Below are 11,369 nucleotides of genomic sequence, written 5' to 3' on the forward strand. Positions count from 1 at the left end.
CATTTCGAAAAAAAAAATACGGTTATCCTTGCAGTCTATGAAACGGGGGTCTCCCTGTTTGCAAATATTATTATTGGAGTTGACTGTGTTTCAAAATTTGACTTGTTACAGTCGTGGCTAGACAATCCAAGAGTTAGGGCGACAAGTTGAAGTTGAGGCATGCAAAATTCAGAATCCAAGAGTGAACTTTCAAGATGAAGTTGAGATATGCAAAATGCAAAATTCAGTAAATATAGAGTAAATAAAAAAAACAAGAGGGGTTGTTTGATGAACATATATGTACGGCGTTTCATGCTCCTCTAGCCCCGGCCCGGACACAAAATCTGGATCTCTCATTAATAATTTCAGACATGCGGAATAGAGAGACACAATTTTCCAAAATGAGCTGAATAGTATATATAATCCGCAACACCGTGTACACTGACAGTAGACATATGGTACAAACTCTCGTGTCTCCTCAAGGGGAGCGAAAGGAACAAGGAAACACTACCCGATACAGCCACGACCGTCCACCGAGAGCCGGGTCGACGTACACGTACGACTCCTCTCTCACATATGGACCTCGCATCCTTTATTCAGTATGACAGTATATATACTTAGTATATGTAAATATATGTGGTGTGACCTCAACTCGATCGACTCAACACAAGGTCAATCGATCGAGCTAGGCCACAATGATGGCGCAAGTGTGGTGTCGCGACTCATCAGCGGATGCTGTTGCAGTTGAAGGAGGTGCTGATGGTGTAGGGGATGCTGACGCCGCACTTGGACGGGATGCTGGCTGCGTTGCCGGCCTTGACCCCGCTGCTCCTGGCCACGGTCTTGAGGCAGTTGCACGCGGTGCGCTTGTCGGCGGTGCTCTGTGCGGCGCGGGCGAGCGACCTGACGCCGTTGCAGCAGCCCCCGGACGGGGAGTTGGCGGTGCCACGAGCGTAGGCCAGGCAGGGGCTCAAGGCAGAGTTCACCTGACCACAGGTGAGGGCGTCGGCGGTGTAAGGAGCGGCGAGGAGCATCGTTGCCACCATGGCCACCACCACGAGCTGAGCAGCTGTAGAACGGGCCATCTTGAGCTAGCTAGCTACTCAATCTACTCCCTGTAGCAAGCTGCAGGATCGATGTATGGAAGCTAGCTTTGCTGGGTGGAGCGAGTGATGGTGGTGAGGAGGATACGAGGGGACGTAGGAGCTTAAATAGGGGTTCCGAGGAAGATGCATCGCATCGAAACATTAATCTATTGGGGCCGGGCATGGTGTCTAGTAATGCGTGTACATCTATGGACCGTCGGCTTGGCCATGTCGATCAATCGGTTGGCAGACGAGGGGTTACTGCGTTTGGGAGGTAGTTCGCTGTCGTGCGCGAGCGCATGGCTGGACGGATGGACGTAGCTATTCGGCGACCGGGTGATCGATTAGCGGCAGAATAATTGGTCTAGACAGTACTACCTTCACCATACAGATAGATGGTGTCTTAAATGTGAGCACAAGTAATCTTTGACTATGGTGAAGGTAGTTACTACTTCAGTGAGTTAAAAGTGGTAGTACGTGGAGTATTTCTTTTATTTAAACTTGTTTTATTAATTATTTTTGTTTCCATGGTTTGGTAACCTAATAATGCAATATCCGATTAATTTTTTTCAGTCCCAATTCACTTCATTTCCATTTTCAATATGCGATCCGCTTCTAATCCGTCAAAAAAAAAATGGTACATACGAATATACGATAATGGAAAAAAAAACCGATCAAATCACATATACATCCCTATTTTGATATGTGTACATTCTCACAAATGCATTTATACATCCAATCTTAGAGTTGTGAGGACATATAATTGGATAGAATAAAATACTTAAAAAACTTCAACTCATCGTGGGATCGATAGTAATGCTTAAACATCGAAGATTACAATGATCCCCTACACTTGTGGGTATCAGTTGCTAGGAGTCATAGTCGTTTCTGGAAGCTACTAGCATCAGTTGTGACGCGACCATTTGCTACGTGTTGCGGATCCTCTCCATTTTTGGCTTGGGTATGGACAAGTTCGGTTGTGTCATGTCGTTGCAGGAAGTTTCTTTTTCTTGGTTTCCCTCTTTGTAACCGAGAGTTGTATGGTTTTCTTTCCAATTTCCCTCATAAATTGGATCAATCTTATTTCAAGCTTAACTAGCATGGAAGCGGCTTGGTGCGCTTGGAGGAGGGAGTATGTGTCAGGAGTTGCATGATGTCACCTCCTCCTATGGTAGGACTGGATGGGAAGGGGGGATAAATTGAAAGCAGGGGAGGAGTTTCCAGAATACTCCACCACGGTCACAAGGGATTGACACCAGAGTAGTTGGATGGTTCGGGAGGGACACGCTGAGGGAATACAAAATACAGCCAAAACGGTGATAGATTGTGCAAAAGCATTGGGCACCATGCTAGGATGGTCCATCATGGTTCCGACCAGTTCAGCTATAGACACACCAGTCGAACAAAAGCGAGCAAAATCTCAGGCGGGAAAAGCACGTAGAACTGTGGTCTAGCCTCCCAAAAAATGCCAAGAGCACCCAAAGTGCACACAAAAAAAATATTCACGGAAATCAAACCATTCGGAGAAACACGTGACACAATAGGGTCAGTTGTTAGGAAGGCTCAAAATTATGAGAAAAATGAAGTGAGTTGCCCTTTAGTACAATATACATATACAATGATGCGCGGTTCTTGTGCGGGTTCTTGAAAAAGAAAATAGCACCATATATCATGACAAGGACAACTCGGGGACACCCGGCCTCTGCATAACTGGGATGCACACAGCCGCTCAAGTTCGCACACAGTGATAAAAGAAAAACACAAAAAAGATTTGATCTGGAACTAAAACAAAATCCTAGACGTTTGGAGATAATATTTTTCGATTATGCAGCCACCCATGTTGGGTAGTAAAATCCTTGGCCGTTTCCTCCAACCGTGTAGACACCTCCATAAAGAGGTCGTGGTCCTCCAGGCGCTGAAGCGACGACCATAAACGGAGGAAAGCTATAGACCTGTAGATGACCTGCATAAGAGACGAATTTTTGTTATCAAAAACCTTGTTATTTCTACATAGCCAAAGCGACCATATAATGGCAATCGCTCCCACTCTGATAAGAACTTTAAACCTAGAATCCACTCCATTAAGCCAATTGCCAAAAATATTTGCAATGCTTTTTGGTGGGTATAGGGTAGAGCCTATCTGAATGATGGACCATATAGATCTCGCAAACTGGCAATTGAAAAAAGGTGTTTTATTGTCTCCTCTTCGTGATAGAAAACACACTTCGTACAACCATGCCAATTCCACTTTACAAAGTTATCCTTAGTAAGAATCACACCCCGCCGAAGGTACCAAGCAAAAAACCTTGGTTTTCAAGGGAATCTTCATCTTCCAAATTGATTTGTTATTTACAACCGGCTAAATAGGTTCAATTAAAGCCTTATACATTGACCCAACTGTGAATACTCCGTTTTTGGTTAGGCTCCATCGGAACTCGTCTGAGCCTTGTAATAACTGGACTGAAGCTAATCTTTGTATTAGCTCATTCCAAGAAACCAAACGAGGTCCAACGAGGTCACGCCTGAACGTCATATTCGGAGGTGATGTTTCCATCACCTTTTGTAAGGTATCATGTTTATGACGCACTATATTGTACAAGGCAGGATATTGTTCTCGGAGTGTGGTTGGTCCCAACCATTTGTCCTCCCAGAACCTTATCTCCGACCCATCTCTAATGGAAAATGAACCAAAAGGGAAGAAGTATTTCTTCGTTGCCATGATGCCGGCCCAAAAATGCGAGTCCCCCGGTTTCCATATAACCTGAGAGATTGCATTTGAGCCACAATACTTCCTTCGCAACAGCTCCTGCCATACACCATCCCCAGTTAGTAACCGAGCTAGCCATTTACCTAGCAAAGTTCTGTTCTTAACTTCAAGATCATGAACACCAAGGCCACCTTGATCTTTTGGACGGCAAACAACATTCCATTTTGTCAACCGATATTTTTTCTTCTCACAATCTCCTTGCCAAAAGAATGTTGATCGGAAGTAATCCAATCTATGCAAGACTCCTTTAGGCAACTGGAAGAAGGAAATCATATAGAGTACCATATTCGTAAGTACTGAATTAATGAGTACCAATCTTCCCCCTAGAGATAGGAGTTTGCCTTTCCAGCTACTAAGCCGTTTCTGTAGTCTTTCCTCAACGAGTTTCCATTCAGCAAGTGTAAGCCTCCGATGGTGGACCGGAATGCCCAGATAGCTAAGTGGAAAACTACCTAGCCCACATCCGAATAATTCGGCATATAGGCTGGCCTCGTCTTGGGCCTCGCCAAAACAAAAAAAATCACTCTTATGGAAGTTTATTTTTAGCCCTCATAATTGCTCAATTGCTGTCAAGATTAACTTGAGGTTTGTAGCTTTTACAAGGTCATGATCCATAAAAATAATTGTATCGTCGGCGTATTGAAGAATTGATAAACCCCCATCAACTAAGTGTGGTACCACTCCTTCAATTTGACCATCAACTTTTGCACGCTCAATTAAAATCGCCAACATGTCCGCCACAATGTTGAATAACATTGGAGATAGGGGATCACCTTGCCTTAAACCTTTTTCTGTTTGAAAGTATATACCAATGTCATTATTGACTTTGATGGCGACACTTCCTCCAAAAAACAAAGTTATTAATTAAAGCGCACCACTCCTCAGAAAAACCTTTCATCCGGAGAGTTTGCTGAAGGAACGACCATTTAACTTTATCATAGGCTTTTTCAAAGTCGATCTTAAGGATAACCCCATTCAACTTTTTGCGATGCAACTCATGGATTGTTTCATGCAGCGTGATGACTCCATCTAGGATATATCATCCTTGCATGAACGCAGTCTGAGTGGGGCGCACCACATGGTCAGCCACATAATTTAGTCTAATTGTAGCCACTTTGGTGAAAATCTTGAAGCATACATTTAGAAGGCATATAGGTCTGTATTGTTGAATCCGTTCCGCATCATTGACTTTAGGTAGTAGTATAATTTCCCCGAAGTTGATTCGGAATAGTTCCAGCTGCCCAGAATGAAGGTGAGCGAATAAACTCATCAAATCAACCTTGATGATGTCCCAGAAGTTCTGATAGAACTCCGCTGGAAAACCATCAGGTCCTGGTGCTTTATTATGCTCCATTTGAAAGACCGCCTTTCTCACCTCCTCTTCTGTTAAGGATTAGTAAGAATGGCGTTCTCTTCTGGAGAGACCTGGGGGATATCATCGGTTCTTGACTAATCCAGGGTCACCTCTGATTCATCCGGAGCACCGAATAAGCCTTTGTAGTAGGTCGTAATATATGCTTTAAGCTGCTCATGGCCCTCTATTAAACCCTCTTCTTGTGTTAGAGAATGAATGAGTTTCTTCCGGTGCCGACCATTGGCTACACTATGGAAGTATCTCGTATTCGAGTCTCCTTGAAGAATGAATTGGGATTTGGATCTCTGGTACCATTTGAGTTCATCTTCTCGCAGCAGACCCGCTAGCTTCGCATTATATTGACTTTTAAGGTCAATTTCTTGCGTAGTCAGCGGCCTTACTTCCGCGATTGCCTCTAGATCATCTATGCTCGATGACAGAGAGAGTTTCTCTTGCTTAAGCATCCAACCACCAAGGTATCTCCGTAGCGACCGAAGTTTTTAATTCCACCTTTGGATGGGGGTAGATCCAGCAACTGGTTGCTCCCATATGTTCTTATCCAAGTCTACAAAACCATCTCTAAGCATCCAACCAAGTTCGAATTTGAACGGTCTTCGACGCTGAGGAGATGGTGTTCTAGAGGTTAGTAATAGAGGAGCATGATCCGACAAAGGCTCAATACGAGGTAGAACTCGTACAGTGACTAGGGGGAATTTTTGTTCCCACTCCGAGTCCATGAGTACGCGATCCAATTTCTCGTAAGTGGGCTCTGGAAGACTGTTAGCCCAAGTAAATTGTCTTCCAGCCATTGCAACCTCTCTTAAGTCCAAACTGTCTATAACAGCATTGAACAAAAAAGGCCAATGGTTATCGAATCTGCCTTTGCTCTTCTCATGGGGATATCTTAGCAAATTAAAATCACCACCTATAATGATAGGATATGGATTATCTTTTGCTAGATTAACCAACTCACGTAGGAAAGCAGGCTTAAAAGTATCGTGTGCAGCCCCATAAACCGAAACCAAACTCCAAATGAAATTATCTGATTTATTTCGGATGTGGAGTTTTATATGAAAATCACCTCCCGAATTATCAAGAATTTCCATGGTCGAAGTTCGGACTCCAATTAATAGGCCACCAGAACATCCCCGCGGCGGACGAGATACCCAATCAAAATCTTCCCCGCCTGAAAGGCGATTTAGAAAATTTGTTGAGTAATTTCGTTTGACGGTCTCGGAGATGGCAACAAAATCTAAAACATAGTCCCTAATGGATTCAACAATGTGTAAATGTTGAGCCAAGTCTTGTAGACCTCTGCTATTTCTAAACATGTCATTCATTTGGAAACTATAGTAGATTTTGACACCATAGCCTTTTTATTAGGCCAAGTATTTTTTTAATATTGGAGGATCTGGATTTGCGTTCTGTTGCTTTCAGTTCGAAGCATGAACCAAGCATCGCATCATCCGATCCCACCTCTAACACCTCTCCAACAAGGTGGGTGAGAAGCTGGCCATCCGAAATGGCGTACGCTTCATCATCCTCATCCATATTGGGAGTGGTGTTCGACTTACTTTCAATCACATGAGTGCATTTTAGTCTATCAAAATCCATATGTTTGAGAGTCTTAGTCGAAACAGAAATAGCGTGTAAAGAACTACCTAAGGAGACGCCAACTTTATTCAAATTAGCGGACACCTGAGGTGTAGAAAAAGATAAAAAGGATTTAGATGAACCATTCATACCTCCATTGTCGAGATTCACCGCTGCCTTGCGGCGCATGGCTTTGGCTATGGAGTCCTCGTCCGTGACCGAAGCACCATCAGCGGTGAGTCCGTGACGCGTACTGCGCCGCACCGGAGTCTGAAGGACCGAGCATTTGGCGGTGGGCTGGTGGTGACCTTAGGGGGAGGAGAGGTCACCATCCCATCCCCAAGAGCAGCATCCGCCCGAACAGCCGTCACCGGGGAAGGGTATGGCGAGGTAGACCCCCTCCCTGGACTTGCAGCCGACGTACCATCCGCGCCCTTCGCGTCGGCGGTCGAAGGCGAGGGAGGGCTACCAGCGGACGGCTGCACTCCATAAGGCGTGGAGGACAACAGCTGCTGCAGCCCAGCTCCTTCCGCCCTGGAGCTGGCCGGGGCAATTGGAGGCTGCCCCGCGTCCTGGGTGTCATCCAACCTGGCCGGGGAAAAGTTGAATAGAGCAGGTGCGCTCTGTGCACTTGCACTTTTTTGATTTTGTCTTTTTTGTATCTTTCAAGTTATTTATTATTTCGATTTTATTTTTTTACAAGTCACTCAAAAATAACAAATAGAATGGAGGAAAAATAGTTTGCAATTTTCTCTGCAATTTTAAATTTCAAATTATTTTAAAATTCAAAATAAATTCTTTAAAAAAAATATATACTTAATGAAATAAAAAATTCGAAATATTTTTCCTACATTCTAGTGGTTATGTTTAGGTGATCTGGAAAATTTCAATTTCAAAAATTGTGTGGTGTGAGAGATACAAAAATAAGAAGTTGTTTGAGAGGAAAAAAAAGAGCTAGCACAGATCTTGATGCAATATAGACGGTGCAGATAGGGGTGCGCGCTGAGCACCTACTCTGAAAATCCGCGGGTGCCCCTGCAGCTGCAGCGTCCCATTGCATGCAGCGGCAACACCCAGCAGGGTCAGCAGCATCACCGTACGTATGTACATGGAGATTCCCTGCAAGCAACGAAGAAGAAAAGCTGGGCTGCTGCCCAGCTGCGTCCGCCGCTGGCACGGGAGAGCCGCCCTGCATATCATCCGACGAGGCAAGGGGAGCAGGGGCGTCCGACCCAGCCTCATCCAGTGGCGGCGAGAGAGCCGCTGCATCCGATGGAGTCACGGTCGGAGAAGGCGCCGACGTCGCCCTCCTAGCTGCTGCGGGCGTCACACGCCCAAGGGTACAAACACGTCCTCGAGCTGGTCTATCCGACCTCGGCGACACAAACTCAGGTCGCACCAACAAAGGATTGCCGGCGGGCTTCGATTGCGGCAAGACCGAAGATAACGCCTCCTTTAGGTGCTCAGCCGATACTCTCGGACTCTTCCCATGCACAGTCCGCGCCTCAAGCTCAGGACTCGTAACCCGCAAATCCGCGACAATCTACTTTGCTCTCGGCATCTGGGGGTTGGGGCTAAAAGGGGTGACCGCGATCATGAATGCCGCCGAACTAGTCCCACCGGGAACATCGCCCCCACTCCCCCTACCGACCCCTGAGGCGCAGCGGAGGACGACGGTCATGTATGTGTCTCTGTAGTGTCCATAGCATCATCGTCGGCGGCATCATTACCATCACCATCATCATCAGCATCGTCTCTCTTAACCCAAACTAAAGGGACAAAATCTGACTCCGGTACATAGTCCTCTGATTCCTTACGAAAGCGAAACTCAAAGGCCTTAGCTTGACCACCACATCGGTCTTTATAATTTTACCGGAGTCGGAGATCTTCTCAAGCACCTTAGCATCTATCATGGCGACCTGAATGCGGACTACTGCGCTGCGTCTGAGGCTAAGCAAATCAACATCAACTGTCTTCCCCAGAAGAGATCCCACTGCCCAGAGCCCTAGGAAATGCCTTAGTGTACGAGGAACACTGTCAACATGCAGCCATACCGTGTGTAACTCAAACTTATGCGGTACCTCCGCAGACTGCCATGCCGAGATAGACATGGTGGAGCGCTAAAGCCAGGGACGGCTACCTGGATGCCATCCACTCTGTCGAGGTCCTCGAAGGAAGGGACTGAAATCAGAAACTTGAGCTCATCCGACGGAATAGCCTCCCACTTCCAACCAGGCCTATCAGAGCAACACCTAGCCACCTGCTTGGCGATAATATTAGCTGGTACAACATCCCCAGAAACCACGACGAGGGCCATAGGAGACTGAGACGGTGTAAGAGCATCGTTGACCACAGCATCGGGCAAGGCGGTGAAATAAGTCTCAAGCAGCCTGGCCCCAGTGAAATACTCGGGTACGTTGTAGTCTGCATGTTGTATGTTTTCGTGGTCAGGTTTGTTAAGCAAAAAGACTCTCTCCATGGATTAAAACACGTACGTTTAGGCGAATTCTCTCCAATGATGGCAACTCAAAAAGGCTTGGTCTGCTTTGTTTGCGAAAAAACACAAAACAGACTACCAGGCCTTTCACGATTACGTGGCCCACAAGTATGGTATCCTCATCGTCGCCAATTTTGAGCTTTTGTGGCACTTCACGCGTTGCCAGACAGGGATTAACTGGGCAGAAAAATTAAAAACACTGATTAGACATATTCTAGGCGCAACTATGAACAACTCAGCCACAACATGATGAATTAAAGCATATCGTCTTGGATAGAAAGTTCTTGGAGCCTCTATTAAAATCCCCTAGAGTCCCCCGTTAGGCACGTAAACTTGGGAGCATGGTCTTAGCCTCAGTAGTCGTATGGGCGTGCCACCTGCTCCAAGGTTGGGTTCTAGAAATTTGACAAAACGTATGTTTCGAAAAAACATTGGTACTTATTTAGAATGCCAGCAAATTTTGACCAAAAACTCCCCATCTAAACAATTCACATCCACTTTCAAGATATAAACGATTCATTTAAACAATTTACAACCAATTCATATTTTTTTTTGAAAAATCATCCAACCAATATTATATAAACAATTTATCTAACCTATTATCTAAACAATTCATCTAACCATTTGTAACCTAATTGATCACACTTTCTAACAAATCTAGCTACCCTAAATGAAACTAGCTACCTTAAATCAACTTTATTACATTTTAACAAACCTAGCAACCATGGCCTCTCCTCTACGCACAGGATGATGTTTGTCTGATTATTTTCCTCGGATAGGTAATCTAATTACTCACTCGAATTCAAAATGATTGTCTAATTTTTTTATTAATTATTTTAAACCGGATGGAGTAATTTTTTTTTTGAGAATCATGCAGAAGCGATACATGTTTTGTCCTCTTTATTTCCACTTGACCAATTTTACAACTTCGTGCAAATAAACCCTTTGTGTCTCAAAATTTTCAAACAGAAAGAATGTTCAGAAGGACGCAATTGACGAAAAGAGCGGAATAAATATATTAATCCAGACATACACTACGTACGCTGGCAGTGCATAAATACGGTATACAGAGCAAACTCTGGATAGATTCTCCTCAAACGGAGAGAAATGAACAATCAAACACTGATACAATGGTGGCCGGCCACGGCCCAAACGGAGGGCTGGCTCTAGTGCTCGTACTCCTCTCGATCTCTCACGGGGAGATCGGAGCTTTTATTCAGTATAAATAATATATTCTAGGTGTAAACGTTTGTGACGCCGGCTCGGAGTAGCGGATATCATCAGTTGATGCTGTTGCAGTTGACGGAGGTGCTGATGGCGTAGGGGATGCTGACGCCACATTTGGAGGGGATGCTGGCGGCGTTACCGGCCTTGATCCCGCTAATGCTGCCGACCAATTTCTTGAGGCAGTTGCAGGCGGCACGCTTGTCGGCGGTGCTCTTGGCGGAGTTGGCGAGGCTCTTGACGCCGCTGCAGCAGCCCGCGGACGGGGAGGCGCCGCCTTTAGCGTAGGCCATGCAGGGGCTCAAGGCAGAGCTCACCTGACCACAGGAGATGGCGGCGTTGGCGGCGTAAGGCGCCGAGAGGAGCATCGCCGCCACAATGGCGACCACCACGATCTGGGCTGCCGCAGAGCGGGCCATCTCCTACGTTGAGCTAGTGGTGAGCTGGGTGTGGCTGGAGATGAGGTAGCTAGATTTGCTAGATGGAGCAAGTGATGGTGGGTGAGGAGGATACGAGGGAAACGCAGGGGCTTAAATAGGGGATCCGAGTGAGAACAGGAAGACGAGGTCGATGGCGTCGTCTACTGGCGTAGCAAGCATATCGTCGTCGTCGGTGAGCCCTAGCTAATCCATGGGACCGGATTAAGTGCATCGATCCGGCAGTGGTTGGATGCTGGAACAGAATACAAATATGCGGATCTATTTCTCCACTACGCTAAAACATTTTACATACTTCAAAATGGGCTAGATAAGACCAAAATAAGTGAACTTACGCTGCTTACGCACCAACACGCGCTTAGAATATCTTATATTCTCTCCGTTTCACGAAGATTGTCTAAGATTTGTTAAAATTTGGATAATTTAGACAAAT

At 45.7% G+C, this 11,369-nt stretch overlaps 2 protein-coding genes across 2 annotated transcripts; both read right to left on the reverse strand.

The window, feature by feature from the left end:
* Positions 1-371: 371 nt before the first annotated feature.
* On the reverse strand, positions 372-1,168 carry LOC127294377 (non-specific lipid-transfer protein 1). Its single transcript, XM_051324182.2, has one exon. It carries the CDS (start codon positions 1,062-1,064, stop codon positions 705-707), a length of 360 nt encoding a protein of 119 aa, XP_051180142.1. The 5' UTR covers positions 1,065-1,168; the 3' UTR covers positions 372-704.
* A 9,099-nt stretch (positions 1,169-10,267) lies between these two features.
* Positions 10,268-11,020, reverse strand: LOC127294378 (non-specific lipid-transfer protein 2B). Its single transcript, XM_051324183.2, has one exon. It carries the CDS (start codon positions 10,916-10,918, stop codon positions 10,556-10,558), a length of 363 nt encoding a protein of 120 aa, XP_051180143.1. The 5' UTR covers positions 10,919-11,020; the 3' UTR covers positions 10,268-10,555.
* Positions 11,021-11,369: the final 349 nt, after the last annotated feature.

This window comes from Lolium perenne, chromosome 4, assembly GCF_019359855.2.
Source record: "Lolium perenne isolate Kyuss_39 chromosome 4, Kyuss_2.0, whole genome shotgun sequence".
NCBI classification, from domain to species: Eukaryota; Viridiplantae; Streptophyta; class Magnoliopsida; order Poales; family Poaceae; genus Lolium; species Lolium perenne.